The sequence below is a fragment of the Capricornis sumatraensis genome, chromosome 20, assembly GCF_032405125.1.
Source record: "Capricornis sumatraensis isolate serow.1 chromosome 20, serow.2, whole genome shotgun sequence".
Lineage (NCBI taxonomy): Eukaryota > Metazoa > Chordata > Mammalia > Artiodactyla > Bovidae > Capricornis > Capricornis sumatraensis.
In genome coordinates, this window is record NC_091088.1 from 25,351,152 (window position 1) to 25,373,135 (window position 21,984).

Genomic DNA, 21,984 nt, shown 5'->3' on the forward strand with positions numbered 1-21,984 from the left:
TCTGTGTTGTTTTGATGTGGGCACATCACCAATGGGTGTGAATTGTTAGTATTTTTCCTGCCCAGGACTAGAAAGACTATCCAGTGTTTTCTATTCCTTCTAAAAGAAATATACTTATGTTTTAAAAAGGGACTAACTTAAGTGAAATGATCAAATAGGTCACAGTATAGGTGACTATGATAATGTGAAACTGTGAATGTGGAAGCTGCTGGGAAATTTTGATGGATATGGAACATTTCAGGGTATAGATGGGGAAACCAGTCCATGGAGCAGACAAATTATGATTATGGCCCAGAGTGGACTATTAAGCAGTCATAGCTCCAGGTATTCTGGGGTCCAGCTGTTCATTCTCTGATCTCTGGGTCTCAGTTTTGTTATAAATGACAGTGGCCCTGTCTCACTCGACTGGTGTGGGATGAGACAGGTGGAAACACCCTAAAGTCTAAACACCAAAGCTAGCTCTGCAGGCTGGTTGGTATTCCCTTTCAGATCCTTTCCATCAGGAGAAGAGCCTGCTTGCCCCATTAGCATCTTTAGCCATGTTTACATCCATGTGACTGTCCGGGCCTCTTATTGAATGTGGCTTTGATTACAACAAGATGATGTAACCCTTGGTCTCGCTGCATCATGTCCACCCAGACTGTGCTGTGTCAGGATTCAGCTGGTCTGGGTCCCATCTTGGGTCTAATAAGGAAGGACCAAGGGGCTTCCCTAGTGGTCCAGTGGCTAAGACTCTGCACTCCCAATGCAGGCGGCCCAGGTTTGATCCCTGGCAAGGGAACTACGTACCACAAGCTGCAACTAAGACCCAGTGCAGCCAAATACATGATAAATACATTTAAAAAATAAAAAGGAAGGACAGATTTGCGCAGCCACCAACACCATGTCACGTGTCTTCAAAGTCCTGCATAGAATATCAGTAAAAAGTTGACCCTAGAACTGCCCTTGCCCAGCTGAGTAGCCAGAGTCTGTTCAAGGTGTTTATAAAGGCCCCATTACATTCCCCACCCCAGTCCTCCTGGCTTTAGGGCGGATCAGAGCCAAGCTGACAAGCAGTCTCTGAGTCTTTGTTAAACCTGAGCTCAGATGGATGTAGAAACACAAGAGAAGCCAAATCATATGTTTAAAAAGTTAAGAGGAAACCAAGCTCAGCAAGGAACTACAATCCTGGATTTAGCCTGGGTGAATTTTCCTTCTCTGGGATTTCCTGTCCCTTTTTTGGGATGTTTCTATCTATCCAAATGTTCAGTGGCAACTGGTCTAAGGTCATCAACTGGACGGTGGAAGAAAACCTTACACAGTACTTGGGTTTAGCTGCTAAAACATCTGTGGCTACCCAATCAACCCAAAGGCAAGCTTACAAGACACATGTTCCCAGCCTCCATCTATCTGTCCTTAGTAGAAAGAGGCCAAACTTGAAGACAGGGCTTAAAGAACCATCCCTAACAATAAAGGCCAGGCCAGCATGGGGCCCCAACTGCCTGGGGGGGCAGGGACAGTGGGGCTGGCGGGGGGGAGGTCCTTAAGGAATGTAGAGTAAGTGAACCCAAAAGTCTGCCTCCTGCAATGTTCTTAGACTGCAGTTAAAATTTAACAATTTTTTTTATGTAAATCATCTGGTATGTTCAATTGCATGGGGGGTTGGGGGTGGCAAAGAGGGAACAATGGGCTGGGATTAGATAATTTACTTAGTGCTAAAATTCCAGGAAGTTTGTGTTGATCTGGGCCTGGATCTTGTTACTTTTTAGCTTCAATCTAAATCTTTATCTTCCTAGTATAGTTGAGAGGACATTTTTTACTTAGCCATTTTTACAGTTGTAATTTTTTCCCCCTTTCATCAAATAGAGCCAATTAGATTAGCAGCTCTTAGCACGGAGATGAAAATATTGGTAGGGCCCATTGGGCCCTGTTTTGTTTATTCTAACAGAGCAGGCTTTGATCTAAACATATTTCCTGGGGTCTGGACGAGATGACCTAATTCCTGTCTTATCCGTCTCCACTTTCTGTGAATCTCAGATTGCGCTTGACTGTGGAGCCCTTTGAAATTCACTTTACATTTTTTCCCACTTTGTTACCCACTCTGACATTTGTTTCATTTGGGGTAGGGGTGTGTAGCTCCTAGTAAAAGACTCCAATGCTTTATTTTTCTAACAGGACTGCTAAGTTTTAACAGAGTGGGAGCTTTTTTTTTTTTTTTCTTAAGTTCTCTCCTTCTTGACATTCGCAACATGCCAAAACCAATAAGCAAATAATCTACTGCTAGAAATTTTATGTCAACTGCAAATCAGTCAGGATTTTCTGTATGACACTTTTTTCTAATTTAAAAAACAAAAGAAAACAAAAAACTGTCCCCCACCCCCTTACACATCAGTTGAATAAACCCCGCCCAGGAGAATTGAGAGGCAAAGACTTAAAGCTCGAAGTGACTCTTGAGCCAATCGGTTTCCCTAAATGATCTGGAGAAACCTGCCCCCTTCCTTACTCCATGCACCCCTCCCCCTCCACAGCCACTGGCCTGAGGGGCCTTGGGTAGCTTAGGTCTTGTCACTGGTCTCCCTTTTTCCACCCTGGTTTCCTGTCAATCACCAAACTGCTCTTCCAAGCCTATTTTCCAGAAAGAGGGAAGCCCCTGTGTGTGTATGCGGAGATGGGGAATAGGAGTGAGGGTAGGGGTGCAAGTGGGGAGCAACGCAGATGAAGGGGGAGAAAAAAAAAAAAAACACAGAGGAATAAAGCGAAGGAAAGACGGGGAGATAAGGAGCCACAAGAAGGCGAAAGAATGACAGAGACACAGTCGAGACCCAGAAAGAAAAAGCATCCTTACTCCGAAATGTGGGGGGGGAAAAGCTCAAGTTGCTAACGTTTGTAAGTTTTGAGTGATGGGTACAAGAAAGTCGGTTATTCGCTGCGCTCTTCTGTTTTGTTTTTCTAGAAGTCACATTTTTTTAAAATAAAGGAACTGAGGCAAATGTCACCAATAAGAATATTTTTAGTTCAAAACTGTGAATTTGGCTGTTATCATTCCGGGCAGCAACAAACCCTGGAAATTCCGTGCTCGGCGATTCCAAAACTATCTCGACGCACCTCCAATTAGAGAAGGGGGCAAAGAAAGGCGAAAAAGTGAGGCGAGGCTTGGCGGAAGGGGGTGGGGCGGCGCGTTCACTTCGGCCTTAAAATAAACTTTGTAGCTTTATAAATATGAATCCATTTCTCTTCCGCCGGGCTGAGCCGAAAGGCTGAGTGTATTTCTCACTCAGAGAGGAAGCAGGCTGAGGGTGATTTCTTGTTTTGCAAACGAATGTAAGGGGAAATAGGCAGGTAGTGATCAATAGATTAGAGAGAGAGTCGGTCGATGGATGGATAGGCAGGGACCAAAGCGAAGAGGGAAGGGAGGAGACACACCGACTGAGACCCCGAGGCTCCGACTTTCTCCTAAGGGCTACGCTCGCCTCGGAAAGTCTGTCCAAACGAAACGCTGCTTTTGCTCCCCTTAACTCATCAGAAAAAGCTAGAAGGGAGGAGGTCGGTGGTGAGAGAGAAAAGAGAAACGCCCGCCCCTGCTCGCCCCGCCAGCCTGGCGGAAATGGACGCGCAGCTGGGGAGGCGCAGGGCCGTGACCCCCGCGCCGGCCGCGCTGGGAGCCCCGCGGTGGGGACCGCGCCGCGGCCGGGGGACTGAGGGGGTCGGGGGGAGCGGTCCCGCAGCTGAGCGTGTGCTCGGAAACCCGCGTCGGGGTTCCGCCAACAGGACCCCTTTGGAGAGGTGGGCGTGGGGCTCAAGGGCGCGGGAGGGAGGGGGAGCGCCGAGGGGCGTGTACGAGCAGGTCCCTCTCGGAGGCCGGCGGCCCTCGGATGCCCCCGCGGGTTTCAGGCTTGATCCCCAGAGAAGCACCCGGATCCAAGCACCACGCAGGCCTGGGCACTCAGTCGTCGTCACGCCCAGCCCTGGGAAGAGGTTGAATGCTTTCTCTCGCAGCGAAAACGTCCTCCTCCGGCCCGCGTATGACAGGAGCAGCCAGAATCCCACCTATTCGTTTGGTCCCCACTTTTGAGCAGAGGGGTCTCTCTCGGGGAGACGTGACTGGGACCCTAGAGGCGCAATCGAGGATGCTCGCTAGCGCGCTGAAACGTCTGGGTGATTCTCCGCCGCGCGCCGCAGCGCACAGCCCAGTGCCTGGCCTCTCAAGGTTTGGGGGCGCCGGTCCCCGTATGGTCAAAGCCTCGGGTCAGCGCCCACCTTTTGGCACGCCCCTCCTGGGTCCCAGACCACTTAGCCTGGGGAGGCTAGCTCCAAGTGGCCATGGAGTGGCCTGCGCCCCGATGGAAACTTCTACTGGAAGGTGGCCCGGAGGCTTCTCCCTTACCTGGGCGCAGGGCCACTGTCTGCCGGCGGTTTACCGCCTCCCTGGAAGAAAAAATTCGCCGACCCCTCTAGACACCAACTTCCACCCAGTCCATTTGCTGACCCCTAAATAGTGCTCTGGAGGAAAACATGTTCTAGGGGAAACCCTAGAACAAAAGGAGAGAGGAAGAAATCAGACTGAATTCTGGTGATGCAATATTCAAGTCGACTCTACATATCCTTTGTCATGGACTTTTTCTTTCAAATATGCGTGTGTATTTAAATGCCTAAAACACTAATTAAATAAAGACCAAGTTGACCTCGCTGGGTTGAGGCCCAGTTTCAGATTATATAACCCCAGCTGCCCCAGGAATTCTCCAGCAATGCTGCTCACAGCCGCCTGGAAAACGACTGAATCAAGGGAAGTGAAACCACCGGAACAGGAGAAATAAAGCCAAAGTCTCCAAGGGAACGAATATCCTGCTTAAGGAAACTTACCTGGCCCGTCGGAACCTCCTATACCAACTTTTTATTTCACACCATTTTTTTCTTTTTTCTTGGGGGCAGAGAGGTTGTAAGAAGAGTAGCCAAACAAGTAATTGATATTGGGAGAATATCTAGATCCTCCAAATTAAAAAAAAAAAAAGAAGAAAGAGAAAAAGAAAACACATGCTCATGCAAACCTGTTTCTGTTATGCCTTTTACAATTCCTTATTTAGAGAGAGAGAGAGATACATACACAATTTACTGGTGCCTGGGGAAATGCTAAAATACATTTTGGGGCCTGGCTAAATAGAAATGCACTCTAAAAACACAGACACAGTATTTTATCTGTTGCAAAAAAAAATGTATTTGATTACTTGAGTAAAATTACAGTATCTCTGTTGTTAGTAAGTATTAAATGTTAAAGAAATTGGACCCCCCCTTCCTTTCAACTTTCCAAGAAAGTGCATGTAACAGTCCATTTTTTTTTCTTCCATACCTAATACAAAATAAACAAACACTATACCTGCTCTCTTGATCAAGAAGAAGCATTTGCTCTTGTAAGGAACATATGTACATTTTAATGAAAGTGATATTTCTTTTTGTATATACAAGAGCATCTACATTTTCTCCACTGAAGGTTGTTCAAGATGCTATTCTTAGCAGCATTGTGAAATTCCAGCACACATTTTCTATTGTGAATATACCTACAAGGCAAAATGTTACGTCTTAGTTTCAACTACCAAAACAACACTTGTATTTTTCTCTAAAGAATTCTGCGTGCTTATCACTGTACAGAAACTTATTAACATTGAGGACGACTCAAGTAAAAAGCACAATACAAATAGCAGTTCAAAACGGAAAGGGTTAAATCTACAAAAAAAAAAAAAGCAGGTTGAATTTTAGAAAAAAAACAAAAAAACAAAAAAAAACACCCAAACCTTTCAAAGAACCACACAGTTCAGTCTGTACTTTCAGTCCTTTCCTTAAATTTGTTTCAAAAGATTAGACAATGTGTTTGCTGATAAAATTTTCCAGCAGGATCAAAGTATACATTTATATACAGATTTTATTAGAGACCTAATGCATCACTGAGGCATTGCATCAACACCAGATTCATATTAAACTGGATATAGAAAATAAGTTAATGCCAGATTAAGACCGCCTAGCAGGGCAACTTGCAATTGCCATAAATGTTACAGCAAGTTTACAGGACTCTAGTCAATTAGTATTTAGTCCAAAAATACAGAAGACCAAAGTTAACGCTTGCATTCTGTTTGCAAAGCCAGGTTATATCACTAATAAATAAGCTTTCTTAGAACTCTAGAAGTTGAACAAGGTACAAAAGAATGTCTTCAGAACGTTGTAGTTCAGAGATCTGTGGGTGGGGGGCAGGGGGGAGCTGTGGGGGAACCAGAAGTCGGGGGGGCAGGGCAAGGAGGAGGAGGCAACCGTGGGTCTCATTCTGAATGGGGGATGCGCTCTCTCCAGCCAGAGGGCCTTTAACTTGTGACGATCTCTTTGCTGTCTTCCATGAAGCGGGTGAAACGGAAGTTGGTTCCATTCTCGCTGCTTGCCATCTTCTCCAGGCCGGCCAGGGGCGCGCTGGGCTCTGAGTTCTGGAGCTTCTCCAGGTTTCCTGTCAGCCCACTAATAGGTGAGCTGCTCCCACTGCTCAGGCTTCCAGGAATTGGAGGGATGCCCCCATTCTGAATGACGGAGATCTCGTTGGCCTTCATCGCCAGCCCGTTGGAAAGCGCAGCTGCGTACTGATTCCAGAAACTGGAAGGATCCCCGCTTCCTGACCTGGCCGCCAAATCCTTCTGGAACATTTCTGGGAACTTGACGGGATTGCCTCCTAGAAATGTCATAGGGCCATCCACAGAGAGCCGGCGACCCCGGCGGGCGGGGGTGCTATTCCACATGTGAGTGCCCATGTGTACCTGGGATGCGGGAGAGAGGGGAGGAGGGAGAAGGAAAAAAGGGGGAGAGAGAAGGGAGAAGCTTAATAGTTGAATCTGTCTCAACTCACATCCCAACACTCGACAGGGCCAGTGGCCGCAGTGTCTATTCTTATTACATGCCGGGCAGTGGGAAGGGTAACAAGAACCGTCCACTCCAGTCTGCTAGTAATAAGGTGTCCACTCTCTGCAGCCCTGTTCCGCCTCTCCTCTGCCTGGGAAAGGATGCCTTACTTACTCCTTTTTTATTACCTGTATTTAGCTTATAATGGCTTTGAGCAAGCCAGTCAGTTGCAGATAGCTCCTTCTAGGGTGAGAATTGTTATGTCCACTCTCATTGCCATGGCAAGAATTGTATCTGACACTCTTTACCCTATAAATGTCCTTTTCAGTTGGAAAGAGAGTGCCCCTCACTGATTGCCCAAAGGAGGGCCTGTGCGTGCAACGAAAAAGCCAGAAAGTAATTATTCATCTCGCATTACTGGCAGCAATCTCTAGAGAAATACTCTGTCAACAGAAAAATGTACACAGTAAGAGCGCTCAACTGTTGCTCTAGAACTTAAGCATGTTTGCTTTCTTTCCAACACGTATCAGTAGGAAATGTTGTATGATCAATTATCATAATACCCATTAGCAGAGTGGTGACGTTACTGTTTTTAGAAAGACAAACCACGCTGGACTGCAGAGTTATGAAAAAAATAGATGCCCACACAGAGGAGAACTGTAATTATTAAGTGGTATGGGCAGCACACAGGCCACATGGAGGTCTTTAATCAATACCCCATGGCAACGCGGGGCTGTCTGACCTGGTAGGTAGAGCAATTCATTAGGCGCACTTAGCGAGACAACAGGGCCAGGCCACTGCTTTGCTTAGGTACCAAATTATTCAAGGCTCTCTGACGTTCAGCAGGCTGCAGCCTGCCCTGGTCCCTGCTGTGATCCTGACCTGGATAGGCACCCACACTTCTCCAGACAAGCCACACAGCAGCTGGTTCTCTTGCGAGAACTTGCCTCCTGACTGTCTGGACCAAAGACTCTGGGAGCGTGCTTTATGAACCCTCAATTGGCTCGAAAGAAAGAAGGCTGCTGGGGTGGGTGTGGGTGAGGTGCAGATGGAGTGAAGTACCTTAAGATTGCCTTTTGTTGTGAAAGCTCTTCCACAAATAGTGCAAGCAAAGGGTTTCTCTCCAGTGTGAGTTCTCTCGTGAATCTGCAGGGCACTCGACGACGAGAAGGTCTTACCACACGTGTTGCAGTAGTGCTGTTTGGGGGTTCTCCTGGGCAGAGCTGGGAGCAGAACTGGGGACGTGGCAGAGGATGACAGAGGCCCAGAAGGGATGTGACTGGTGGGTGTGTCCTTACTGTCCTGAGGAGTCACATGCACGAAGCCGTTGACCTCTGTCTTGATGAGAGATGCCAACGAGTTGGCGGGAATCACCGCCGAGTTCTGATTGGGGCCAAGGTTGGAACTGGGCTCAAAGAGCTGTGATGGTAGATCCCGCATCTGATGTGTCAACATGTGTTGCTTCAAATTACCCTTGGTGGAAAAGCCACGATTGCAGACTGTGCAAATAAATGGTCTCTCTTTGGTATGACTTCTATAGTGAATGTCCAAGGCACTCTGACAAGCAAAGGTTTTGCCACAAATGTCACAAGCAGTGTTTTTAAATTTACCCCGGTCTCTGAAAGGGAAGAGGATTCCCAAAGAATCTTCTTTGATGATTTTCTCTGTGTGACTAGATGTCAAATCCAGAGCCCCACCATTCACTGGGGCGGGAGACAAACCATTGGCAAACTCGCTTGCCCCTGCTCTCTGCAGCTTCTCCTCGGCACTGGGCGACTTGTGGAATTCCTGGGTGCTGTTGGATGGGGACAGAGCCTGCATGGAGGAGGTAGACTCTGAGATGGCCGGGCTGCCTGCACTTTGGCTCTCCATGTCGCCACCCACCGAGGATGAATCGTTGGTCAGGACATCCCCCTCGACTGACCCGTTCTCCACCGACTTCAGGCTGGCCTGCAGCTGCTCTGCCAGGCCAGCATTGATCATCTTCATCTGATTTTCCAAAGCGGCGATGCTTGACATCTCTAGAGGCAAAGGCGAGGAAGACAGGCTGTCTTGGGACGCATCTGCGGACTTGGGCGTGTCCGGGATGCTGCCCTCGGGACAGTCTTCCATGTTTTCATCGGAGAAAGTGTCTAGGTCATCAAAATTTTTCTCATCAAAGGAGCCCGTGTCGGACTCCATGGACTCGGGGTAGCTGTCAGGGACCGGGGTGTTGGGGATCTGGCCCCCCATGTGCATTCGGATGTGCTGCTGTAGGACCACGGCGTTGGTGAACTTCTTCTGGCAGATGGGGCAGGAATGCTGGACTCTGAGCGGGGGCATAGCTCGATGGACGCTGTAGTGGGTCTTCAGGTTCCCTTTCGTGGTGAAAGCCCGGCCGCAGATCTTACATTTGAAGGGCCTCTCCCCGGTGTGGGTGCGGTAGTGCATCTTCAAGGCGCTCTGACAGCTGAGGACCCGGTGGCAGATGACGCACTCATTGGGGTCAGTGGCCTTCTTGTCAATGTTTTCTACCAGTTGCTGAAGCTTGGATGTTTCTGAGGCCTGGGCTGAGTCCAAGAGTCCCCCAAAGGGAAACTTCGCCTTGAACTGCTCGGACATGAGCGGCAACAGAGGGTTGGTGAAAGTCGAAGCACTGCCAGGACCGCCGTCAGATGCCAGGGAGCTCAGCACGCAGGCATTCGGGGCTGAGGCCGAGCTGGGGACCACACCACTCTCTTCGCTTTTGCCGCCGGGAGGGGGCGCAGTGGGGCCTTCCGCTTCCTCCGGGAGCCCACCCGGGTTTCTCGCCGCCGGCTCGGGGGCCCCAGAGTCGCTCGTGACGGAGCCCGGGGGGCTGGCAGCAGAATGGCTGATGGGGATGGGGGCTGGCTCTTCGGTCTTGATGAAGGGGGTGAGGTTCGGGAGGGTGGGGGGCAACGGCAGGCCGACAGAAGTGGTCAGGGTGGGCAGGACGGGTTTGGTGTCTAGCCAGCTGGTGACCGGCTTTTCTGGAGGGATAGACATGCCGTAGGGGATGCCGGTACTGGTGGGTATGTTGTCCAAATGCTCAGGCACGGGGTAGGGGTTCATCTGGATATGAGGGTACTTCTCTTTGTGGCGCTGAAAGTGGACTTTGAGGTTCCCCTTGGTGGAGAACCTGTTCCCGCAGATGTTGCACTTGAACGGCCTCTCTCCGGTGTGGGAACGAAGGTGGATCTGCAAGGCACTGTCGCTTCCGAAGACCTTTGCACAGAACCTGCACTTGTGTTTGAAGAACGCCTCATCTGAAGCGCTCTTGGCCTCGAAGGCAGTGACATTTGGTGGCTTGCTTTTTCTTTGCTGGGCCAAGGCGGACAAGGGGTTTAAATCCTCTGCTGTCGTTCCAATGTTGGGCAAAGGGCTGGGGAAAACCGAGTTAGCGGGGGCCGGCTGAGGTAGAAGTGGATTAGATGCAGGACTCAACAGACTGTTTATTGCAAAAGCTGGTGAGGATGAGGCAGAGGCCGCGGGGTTGCTGGTGTGGGAGGCGCCCGCGCTCGAAGCCACTTTTTCCGAGGATGGGGTGGGAACTGCTGCCGCCAATATGTGAACGCTGGGGGAAGAGCCGCTGTGTGGGGGGGCGATGGTGTTGCCGGAACTGCTCTGAGGTAGCTGGATGGGGGGGAGCTGTTTCACACCGCTGATGCTGGCAGACTGGCTCGCGAGGCTCTGTGCTAACCCAGCTGCCGCCGCCAGCTGCTGAGATAAATGGGAGCTGAGGGTGGACAAGGGGTTGGCAGATGTTCGTAAAGTACCTGGAGAAGGACTGGAAGAGGTTGGCAGGTCTGCATTCTGAGAAGCCAACAGCAATATTTGGTGACGAATCTGTTCGATCAGTTGCAGCTGGTGGATCTGTTGCTGCTGCAGAGCTAAGAGCTGCTCCATCAGGGCCGGGACGGCCAGCTTGCCCCCGGAGGCCCCATTGCATCTCGCTTCTTGGGAGAACTGGGCCACCGCCACCTTGGTGCTCTGGAGGTTCTCGATGATGACGTTGCTGTTGATCACGGAGAAGTTGCCCAGTGTTGTCAGGTCCCCGAGTTGAGGTAGAGAGGTTGTGATCGCTGAGGTACCTGCGCCGGAGCTGCTGCTGCTGCAGCTAGGGGGGACGCTGCTGTCGCCACCACTGCTCAGAGGCCCACTGGCGCCTTTGGGAGCTGCCGGGGCCTCCACCTCCATGGACTCTTCCCTGTCCGGTGCCTGGGCTTCAGCCAGGTCGCTGCACTCTCCTTGCTCTGTTTTGTTAGCTGTGTCATTCATTTGTTCCTGGGGATGATCGGGAGTGGGGCTGGGGCTTGAGAAGGTTTCAGGTGGGGAGGCTGGACTTTCATTTACGATTAGAACTAATTGGTTTTTAGTACAATTCTTCTTGTGGAGCAGAAGATCTGACAATTCGAAGAACTCGGCGCAGCACCGGCCACAGACATGGGCATCCTTGCTCTTAGTGGTGCGGTTGGGTTGACCCTTCTCTGTGTCTCCTGCAAAGATGAAAAGGAGCAGGATTAGCAACGAAGCCAGGACACCCAGAGTCATCCAGGACTTCAAAAAAAGAGAGAATGGGGGTGGATCAAACTTTCTCCCTGCAAAACTCAAAAACTATGGCCCCAGAAAACCAATCAATATTCCTTAAGAATGTTCTTGATTAAATGTTTCGGCTGTTGGAGGACTCCCTATCAATCTGGTATCTCCGAGAGCCGCAGCCTTCAGGTAATCCATCAAAATATAAAATACTATAAACTGCAGACATTGGTGCATAATGAAATTCCATACCAAAATATTGATTTCCAATATTTTATACACCTTATTGTCTACTCATCCATCCAGAGAGGGTCCAGCCACCATCCTGAGGACTTATTAGGCTCCTGAGTTTCTGTCAACCTTATTCATTTTCAACTGATTCAAAGATATCTGTGACAGTTTGTTCTGTCACTAAACTAATTTGTAGTCATTCAGGTTCCAATCAGTGGTTGACAAGGGGAAAAAAAAATGCCTATCACCAAGGTGAAGACTGACAACTTGAAAATCACCTCCAGCCCCTACCTGGAACCTGAGCTACGTCTGATCTGTGACAAACACACTTTAGCCACATCAGTAACAAATCCTCTGGACACTCAAGACTCAGCTGAATACAAGAGAAAGCAAAGACACACACACACACACACAAGAAACACAATGATCAAAATCCGTTACAAGGTCTGCCTGGCACCTATATATCAGAGTGTGGCATGTTTATTTTTAAAATTAAAGAATGCAACTGGCTACCATCCCACTAATCAAGGAATATATGCCACTATGCTCCAAATGGCAACATTATGCCTGTAAATAGTTCATCAAAAGTGCTCTTTCTATCTATAAAAACTGGCAAAAGATTTACATTTCTGATTAAATATCAACTTAAAGAAAGATGTGCAGTTAAGGGGAAGTGAAGAAATAATTCTTGTTTTCTAGTTTGGAAATGCTTTGCAATTCTCCTTGTCTGAAATGCCTTTAAGAACAGTTTGCTCTTAACTGTTATCAATTGTTTAACAGATTGTCCCGAACCTTTCATTATAAAATCCCTTTATTTCATGTTTGTTTCCACTGGTTGCTCAGATTTCTTCTCACTAAGATCCATTTGTAAATTAAACATAAAAATCTCCAACTCCAAGCTAACATCCTATTCAAAGACAGGATGGCGTCCCATTGTTTGCCCAGCATGGGGAACACCAACTTCTGTTGTACAAATGGTGTGTGGTCATCTCCATAGGCTGTGAAAAAAAAAAAACTGTTTAATTCAAGGATTACCTCCCTGCATGCTTTTCTGCAGAACTGAATCAGATAATAGTTAGTTTCCATGACTTCCAAATTGAATCTCCCAGAAAACTTGCAGGGAAAGAAAAAAAAAAAAAACTAACAGCAAATATGAATAAATGCAAAATCAAAATTCTGCTTTTTTCAGTAAACTTAGAGTTGAGTCAAAAGAGTCAGCCATTTGCCTCTTTGCAGTAAACATAAAAAAACAAAAACCAAAAAATCTTGAGTAGTTTTACATTCCAGAAAATTTAATTAATACCCAAATACTAACTTTTAAAAATTCCTTAACTCTGTTTGCCTTGAGTGATGCCGTAGATGATTAGAAACTCTGGTAAAGTATGCCAAATGTATGCACACTTTATTCACTGGGAGGGTTATTTGAGTAGCTAAGTTATACTTAACAAGCTAGCTTCCTTAATACCCATCTTTTAATCTCTGTAAGGGTATAGTGCAAAATGCATTAACAATACCAAACAAATCTTGGTTGGAGCAGAAAATACCAATAATGATTCAGTTTTAATTTAATGTTTAATCATCCTAATTGGCACAGGATTCCTCTGCACATTCAAGGTGCTGTTTTAAGCTCTGTCTCTCGCCTTACTTAAAAATAATGTAAACAAAATATTAAACGAAATTCGCTAAAGTTATGTTGCTTAACTGGGGACGAAAATAATGTGACAAAAATTCTGTTTAAAGCTTCTTATTTTGACAACCAATTTTAAATGATGCATCCATTTCAGATGCTTATTTTAAACTAGGAAATGCAATTCCTAATATATTCAACCGAAATGTTATTTCTTTCTCTTTGCACATTTCCATATGTAATGGTTATGTTTCCATCTACTTTTACAGCCAATTATGAAGGAACAAAAGCTATTCTGTTTGTTCACACATTTTCAACAAAATGCATTAAAACTATTATGTCAGCATGTTCTATTAAGCTCTGCATTCAGTGGAAAATACTTTTCAACCAGCTCACATTTATCAAAACATAAAGCCACTTTAAAACACAGTTTTGCTTGGTCAGCTGGGCTTAGACAAATAATGACAGATTCAGAACTAAATAACTAGCAAGGGAAATCAGAAAACTGACTTCATCAATTGTACACATTACAATGTAGTTGCTTCAAATATTTAGCACATCTGTGCTCACGATTAAAGGGCATTTTTAATTCTTTATAACTTGCAAACATCTGATATTCTCATAATATAGAGAAAATTTAAAAAAGGTTACTTTACAGGATTTAGCTGATTATTACTTTCCTGTGCGCCAATTCTGCATTTGTGCTGCTTCAAGACTCACTTGAGAATTTTCAAGTTTTTCGACCTGAACATTTTTATATTTAGGGTTGTGCTAACTGGAAGGAAAATATAGACACTTAAAAATAAGTGCCTGCTTGCTTCTAAGAAAGAGACTGTGTTAAAAAAGCTGCCCATATTTTAGCTTAGATTTTCACAACATTTTAATAAGCTGACATTTGATCTCACTGTAGAGTCAACTAATTTAATTTCCTGATGTTTATGAACACCAAAAAAAAAAACCTCTGATACCTATTTCGATTTATTTCAAAAGCAGGTGTCACTACATTATAATAGTTCTTAACTTTAAATCTATCTGCCTTCTGAACAGAATTCCCATGAAACAGCTTTATATGAAAAAAAAAAGAAAAGGACAAAACATGAGGTCTAGTTTGAATCTTTAACTACCAAAGGGAATATTTTAAGTTGTAATAAGATGTACACACACATACGCACATCATAAACTAACATATTCGAATTCATTTTTTTGACCATCTGGCTATCTTGTATTTCTCTCAATAATCTGTTACACAAGGTTGCAACTGGTGACTCCATTATAGTAAATACAGTTGCCTTGTTCCCTGTACTATAGTGAAAACAATATTCTAGTGCCTCTTTATGGATTCTTCATACAAATTAATTTTGTCATCGTGGTCATACAGGAAAATTTAAGAAGAGGTGGTTTTCTAAGTATGTACACACGAAAAGATTTTTGGAATTTTCTGGGTTTCTTTTACCCCCTCTGGACCAGAGGAAGAGGTGATCTTCTAGCTGTATCCAATTTATATGAAAATCCCAGATGTTTTAGTTCTCATTGTACTATTTAGGTTCTTGATGCCCAATTCAAATATGTCAGCTTTTCATCATCTGAACTCAACACTGCAGAATAAGAGGCAGAAAATTGAAGTGTTCCAGTATATCTGTCTGCTGAGAAAACAAAAATAAAACTATGCTCTATGCTGAAAGGTTTAGCCAGCCAGGAAAACAAAACAACAGCCCTACTGTACCACGCTGAGTTTTCTTTTTTTGGAGCTTCTCAGAAAGACCCTTCGCTTGACTTCCCAGTACCTTCAGATCACATTAACGTTTTTAAGAAAACCTCGCAAGATTATGATCTTGGAGCCTATAGTTTTAACTGGCTGTTCCTTTTGGTAGACCAATTTCGAAAGGCTATCACAAACATTTCTGATTGATTGATTTTTCTTTTTCTTTTTCTTGCACAGACCTGGGAAAAACCTGCATTTGAACGTTCAGCTTGAGATTCCACCGCAATTTAAACACTGCCACATATGCTCTGCATGTTTTCTGTAATGTCTTAAGTTTCTTCTGTGAGATCTGTAGCCAGATGACACATTTTACTGGCTCCCTTCAAGTCCCCTCAGTGTTCTGCCTGGGATTAGCGTGTTCTCGAGTGGAAGAATACAAGGGGAAATCTCTGACAAAATAACAACACGGACAAGACAGTCCTTTGAAAATCGTGATACCAGCCCACCTAATGTACACAATAAATGAAAGGGGGAAAATATCTTCCCCTTGGATGAATCAAACTGAACACTAGATGGGGTTCCAGTTGCAAGGGTTTGTTCAAAAACTTCTTTGTGGCTTTCCTCTTCCAGTGACGCGTAAAAGAGACTGCTTAAGGCGAGATCTAAACTTTGACTACATAAACATTGGCAAAGGCACAAGAAACTAAATCCCTGTTGTTTGAGGGTAAAACTGAGCTATGGGAACTACCTGTCAATCTTCCCCTTTGGGGGTCTGGCATCTGAGGGTGACAGGGGAATAAGGTTAGGAAAAGAAGCCAAGCTGATAAGGTGAAACTAAAATAAACTCCGAACTTCCTGCTAAGTGACTAGCAAGACTCAATTTGGGGGTCACTGGGAAGATACTGAAGGACATATTATGATCTGGACCTTGTCACCTCTGCATGGGAGGAGGCTAGCAAAGGTTAAAACAGCTCCACAGATCTACGTTTTCCAAAGCCTGGCACAGCGACTTTTTTCTTTTGGAGGGGGAGGGGTGCTGGTTCTTGGGATAATTTACCACCTCCTCCCTTCAAATGCTCCATGACTGCCCTTTTGGTAATCTAAGAATATTTGGGAAGACTGGGTGAGTGGTATCAGGAGGTACCTTAGAAAAACCAAATTAAGTCTGCAGAAGGAATTAGTTCTGGCTACTCCACTGAGCTTGGCTTTTCTCAATTTAAAAAAACTGAACTGCTGGTCTACCTAATTCCCACCCCCCCCACCCCCCCCACTTTTCCGTGAGAGCTCTGCCTCAAAAATTCAGATTTTTGCTTTCCAAAGGACTGTGGGTCAAGACAACTTGCTACCTGCCAAAGCAGAAAGAAATGAAATAAAGTCCCCAAAGAATAACCTATAAATTGACACTTGTGCTTATAAACCATAGGTGAACCTGGATGTAAAATAAACCACAAAACATTCGGTGTCACAAATTCACTTTCATGCACACTCTCTCATGTCCTTCCACCTTTCGCTTGCTTGTGTTTGTTTGTTTGTAACATTTTAGGAACTATGTAAGGCCTCCAGCAAATCCCCCCAAGCAGCGTGCATTTTCTCATCCAAAATCTTCCATGATGCCACCAACTTAAAATAGGCCTGATTAAACAGGAGTTCTTTGCAACTGCCTTATCATGCAGGTGTCGTTTTTTTCAAAAAAAGCAATTAATTATAGTTCTCTCTAACCTTTTCGGCCCAGGAATCTATGTGTTGCCATTAAGCTGCTCACAATGAGTAAATTACTTTGGTAAATAATAGAATTTCATTATTAATATAAATAAGAGGAATTTTTTGTGATACTTTATATGAGAGGCAGTGTTTTATCTGCAGTGTTTTTATCTTTCTTCCAATATGATCTTTTCCTTGAAAAAGCAAGGCACAGAAGTACTTTCTTAATAAATGAATGGAGTATGAGTGGGCCAAACATGTCGTTCCAGGAATCTTAAAACTACACAAGGAAGAAAAAGCCAACGCACACATATACACACACACCTGAAATCCGAATCGCTAGTAAAGAATCCACATACAAAATCATCCCATTCTAATGTTCTCTTTCTTCAAAATTATTTACCTTGCTAAATAATTTTCCCAGGGGCAGTCATCTTTCTACAAGTAACTCGAGACTTGTTGAATATCATTTAAGAGACAAGTAATAAGTGCCATACTCTTGGTTTCATAAGAAACAGTAAAAACCTCCCAGTTTATTTTAGGAGAGTATGTAGCAGCACCAGAAATAGAATTAAAATATGAACATCATTCGACTGACCAAATGATCTTGTTTCTTGAACTTGTTCTGATGAAGTTATCCTGGAGATTGCTGAGCCTACCTTGGATTTTCTTTGTACGCATGCACACGCTCAAACACACACAGGAGTGACAAGCCGCACAGTAAGCCTGACTACTCCCAGCCTTAGGAGTTGCTCCTTCAGGGCAACTGTAACGGGGGTGCCTACAAACTTTTCTATGTCTCACTCTGGACCAAAGTCATGAAATCGGAGGTGCCAGCTTCTGCTGAGGGCACCACCAACTAGGTTTAATTTAATAGGTTCAACATTTCCTTTGCCATGTTTTAAGCCCATCTCAGGAAAGGAAAAAAAAAGTAACCACAGTGTTTAAGGAAGGTTAATCTTCTAAAAATTTAACAACTTTCATGTAGATTAAACAAACCAACCCGCAAACTGAAACACAGAACTCCAATGACTCCCTGAAGTGTGTGTTCTGTGCGGACAGGAGAATGGGTGGCTGGATACAGTGTGTGAAAGGTGGTGACTTTTTAAAGGTAACTTGGAGACATGATTGCTCAGTTCTCTATCTCACAACTACTCCCAAATAAAAAGAATTGGAGTGTGTAAGGCCCTCCAGTAAAATCAGACATGGAGGAGGATTAGTTGTGTACTAATATTATTACAACATACTAAATCCTGTAACCCTATTACAAAATCTACCCTCTAGGCAGTTTCTCCCAAACTTATTGTTCAACCATGTAAAAACAGTCATAACCTAAAACCATTACAACTGGAGAAATGGAGGGGGGTGGGGAGAGGGGAGTGTTTCCTACGGTGCCCCTACCAGTTTTCTGCTTCTTAGGACAATGAACCAGCTTTGGGGGATAAAAAAGAAAGAAAAAGGAAAGGAAGGAAGGAATAAAGTAAAAGAAAGAGAAAAAAGAAAGAAAGGAAACTTGATGCAACTTAACTAACTTACCTCAAAGCCCAAATAAACCAAAAAAACAGTCCTAATAAATAATAATGGTCAGAGGTAGTGAACTCCTTTTATGCTATCGCTTTATGAGAAGCCTTAACTATTAAAAATTCCGGATTCAGAAGGCGACAGGAAAAAAGGTAAAGATCTAGCAAGCATCAATTCTCTGCGAATCCCAAGTCTTTATTTTTTCCCCCTTTTTTGAAAATATATAAAATCAGTACACAATTAAAAAAAAAAGACTTAAAAACAAATCTTTCCTCTCCTCCCGTTAGGTTTGGTCCTTTAAAAACTGTTGACTTTAACAGTATTACAGTGAGGAAGATCTCACCAGAAACTTTAGCAAAGATGGTGTGGGGGCGAGATGCAGAAGAAACCAGCTGGGAAAACCCGGAAAAATACTGTGGCGGCGGCCTTGGATAATTTCACCTCGCTGTACCTTGAGTACCCAGTCTCGCCTGGGGTGGAAAGCGGGGATCACGGGTTCTCAGGGGACTGAGAAATCAGAGGCTCCGGACAAGGCTTGAAGCTTGAGAAAGTACCAGGGTGGAGGGGCCAAATATTGTACACAGGCATCTTTATCTGTCTGTTCTCCCCGCTTTCTTACAGGGATCACCCCCCTCAGCAGAAGTCCCCTTTCCCGACAGCCGGGGTGAAGTGGGTGGCAGTCCCTCGGCTTCTCCGCCTGGGTCCCTGCGCCCCAGCTCTGCAGAGAAGCAGGCCTCTAAGGAAGGACCCGAGGACCGTGAGGGCCGGGCGGCCGCAGAGTTTGGAGGACGGAGGTACCGACCAAAGGGCAGGCTTCCGAGCCCTATCGGGATCCAGCTCCCTCCTCTACACCCCAAAATGACGCCGGGGACTGGAGCAACCCGAGAGACATCCCGAGTCGCGGATACAGCTCGGGGGTTGCCCCTCGAATCTCCGCAGCCGAGAGGCGAGCACTGTGCCGGCGAACCGAGCCCGGGGCGCCGCTCCATCGCCTCCGGCCTTGGGCCTGGGAGTTCGGAGGCCCCTAAAGTGTAATATTTTTTAGCGATAAAAAGGGACTCAAGGTGTCTGCCCTCCCTACCCTCAATTCCCTGCCCGGATCTCTGCCACTCTCGGCCTTAGCTCCGTCACACAAACTTTGTTCTGGACTTGTTCGCTCCCTTTGGGACCCGGCAGTTGCAGCCTCCATCGGAGGAAGAGAGTGCCTCTGTTTTAGGGGGACTCCCTCGTGGCTAGATAGCCCACCCCACCTCCAGCTCTGGAGAACGACCCTTACTACTCCTGGAAGTGCGAGGTACCACGATCCTTAGCGGGAGCCGACCGACTCTAAAGATTTCTTGGGGGCGCCGAGTGTGCATGTGTTGGGAGAAGAGAGGCGGGGATCAAGTGGGATTGCCGGACCCCAACACTTTCCCCGTCTGCCTGCACTCTGTCTGGGGAGCACCCGACAGCAAAGAGCACTCTCCAACACGGCCTCTACCCCCGCGTGTCAGGCACGCTCGCCCCAATACAGGTTCCCATCTTCTTGGAACTCCGAACTCCCACAGGCACCCCATTCCGCGGCGCGGGCCCAGGAGGAGTGGGAGCGCTGGGGAATGGGGGGAGCGCGGCGCAGGGAGCTCCCCTCCACGTTTCAAGTTCAGGCCGGAGCACAAAGTAAACTTCCTTCCCGCAGGCAGCAGGACCAGGGCGGCGGAGGCCAGGCCGGGCCTCGGGCGCTGGCCGGGGAGCGAGTGGAGCACCGCGCAGGCAGGCGCCGACGGCCTCTGTCCGCACCCGCGCCCCAGCCGCAGCTCGGAGGGTCCCGGGATCCGCTCCCAGGGACAGCCGGGACGCAGGAGCAAGGCCGGCGAGCCCTCTCTCCTCCCCGCAGGAGGACCCAACAACTCCGGAAAGATCCTGCCTGGAGAAGTGTTTGCTTTCCTCGGGGCAGGGGGGTTGGGGGTGGGGAAGCCCAGCGAAGGCAAATTGAAATTAAAAAAAAAAAAATCGCGGAGTCGAAATGGTGATTCGGGTCGCGACGGCTGGGCGGTGGGCGCGGGGGCCAGCCGCGTGTGCGTGGGTGCGAGTGTGCGTGAGTGTGAGTGCTAGTACGTGTGTGCGCGTGTGTGTCCGCGGCGCGGGCCGGAGCACTCACCATCTCGCCGGGGGAGCGAGGCCACTTCGGGGTCGGATTGGAAATGTTGAGGCTTCGCTTGCTTCCTCCGCGACATGCTGGCTCAAACATCAGCTGGGGCAGAATAAAAAATTACTAAAAAAAAATCTTCTCAAAATTACGGAAATCGAGCGGCGGCGGCGGCGGCGGCTCCCCCCGCCCGCCGGCCCGCCCGCCCCCTCCCCGGCTCCCCGGCCCCGGGCGCAGCGCGCATGTGTCCTGCTATAATTATGATTATCAATAATGCATTGCGATTAATCATAGAGGGGCTCTTTGAAAGGCGATTGGCACCGGGCCAGCGCTATTCAAACCCGCTCGCCTTAATCAATTAGTTCGTGATTTGCTGCAGACCCCTGTCTCTCCGCGAGCTGGCCCAATAAGCCGGCCGCGGGGCTGGCTCTGCGAGCCGCGCCGCCCGACACTGGGTTAACCCTCTTCGCGACCGCCCGGGACTCCGCGGCCGGGCCGCCGGGGGCCTGCCTCCTCGCCTCTGAGCACCCGGCGCCCCGGCCTGCGCCCCCCTCCCTCCCCCGGCCCCCCCATCCCGGGCTGGGCCGAACCAAATTAGCATGCCCTCCCCGGAATTAAGCCTCCCCGGGTGGGGGCTGGGGCCGGGCGGCGGGGGCTGGGGACCCGGGCTGCGGGCGCGCGGCGAACTTTCCAACTCCGGCGCTAAGCGCGCCGGCCGGCGGGGGGAGGGAGTCCCGTGGCGGGATTTGGGGGGAGGAAGTCCCGTTTCGTGAGTGTTTCTTCGTTTCTTTAAGAGCTACCAGAAAGCAGCCCACCCCCACCCCCATTAAAAAAAAAAAAAAAAAAGCGAGTGGGGAAGAGCCAGCCCCACGCCGGTCCGCCTCCCGCCTGCCGCCCGGCCTCCCTCCCGCTCGCCGCCTGGCTCGGCGCTCCTTCGCCCCGAGTTCTCCATCCCCTGGATCCCGGGCTCGCGGGGGCGCGGAGAAGAGGACCAAGGAAAGGTTTGGGAACGTGATGGGTTTGGGGCTTTGGGGGGGGGAGGGGCAGCTCTCCCGCCACCCCGTTCCTCCTCAGAGGGCCCAGATCCTCCAGCTTCTCGCTTGCTCCCTCGCTCCCTTTCTCTACCTCGGACATTCCCAGGACAATTAGGGCTTAAGTTTTCGGGAGAAGCGGCCCCGAGCCCGTGGGATAAGGGGGCGGCCCGGCTCCGCCCAGGACCCCTCCCGGACCTCCCCCTCGGCTGCCCCGGTTGGCTGCAGGGCGCGTCACTCCGCGGGGAGGCGGCGGCGGCGGTGGCGCCGCCGAGCCCAGGGCGGGCGGCGAGCGGGGACCCGCCTGGGATCCGAGTTCAGCTCCAGCCGGGGGGAGGGGAGGGGCCGCCGCTTACCCAGCACGCTGCAACCCTCCCCTGGCCTCGCGAGGCGCGGGCCTGCCCCGCCGGGCTCCGGGCACGGCCAGTCCCCGGGACCCCGCGGCCTCTTCGTCCTGGGGGAGCGGGCCGTGCCCCAGGCTCTTGGCGAGGAGGTGGCCGCGCTGAGCCTGGCGAGAGGGGGGGTCCTTGTCCGCAGCTGTCTGGCCCCGCAGAAGCTCGCCTCCACTTCTCAGGCACTTGCTGAGCGCGGCACCCAAACTTTTCGCACCAGCTCCATCTCCCCAGGCTTTGAGGCAGCTTTCCCACCCGCGCCCCTGAGC

At 48.3% G+C, this 21,984-nt stretch overlaps 1 protein-coding gene and 1 non-coding gene across 2 annotated transcripts; one reads left to right on the top strand and one right to left on the bottom strand.

Annotated features, from left to right (window-relative positions):
- Window positions 1–708: 708 nt before the first annotated feature.
- On the top strand, window positions 709–781 carry TRNAG-CCC (transfer RNA glycine (anticodon CCC)). The gene has a single exon. It is a non-coding gene; the product is annotated as a tRNA-Gly (tRNA).
- Window positions 782–6,260: 5,479 nt separating this feature from the next.
- SALL1 (spalt like transcription factor 1) lies at window positions 6,261–20,380 on the bottom strand. Its single transcript, XM_068992693.1, has 3 exons — window positions 20,305–20,380; window positions 7,912–11,345; window positions 6,261–6,767 (listed from the first exon to the last, which is right to left on the bottom strand). The coding sequence occupies exons 1-3, from the start codon at window positions 20,378–20,380 to the stop codon at window positions 6,327–6,329; spliced, it is 3,951 nt and encodes a 1,316-aa protein (XP_068848794.1). The 3' UTR covers window positions 6,261–6,326.
- Between the last annotated feature and the right edge of the window lie 1,604 nt (window positions 20,381–21,984).

Coding starts and splice junctions, on each gene's coding strand:
- SALL1 (XM_068992693.1), bottom strand. CDS start 20,380: ATGTCGCGGAGGAAGCAAGCGAAGCCTCAACATTTCCAATCCGACCCC. Junction 11,346..20,304: donor CTCGCTCCCCCGGCGAGATG/GTGAGTGCTCCG, acceptor TCATCTTTGCAG/GAGACACAGAGAAGGGTCAA. Junction 6,768..7,911: donor CAACAAAAGGCAATCTTAAG/GTACTTCACTCC, acceptor CCCGCATCCCAG/GTACACATGGGCACTCACAT.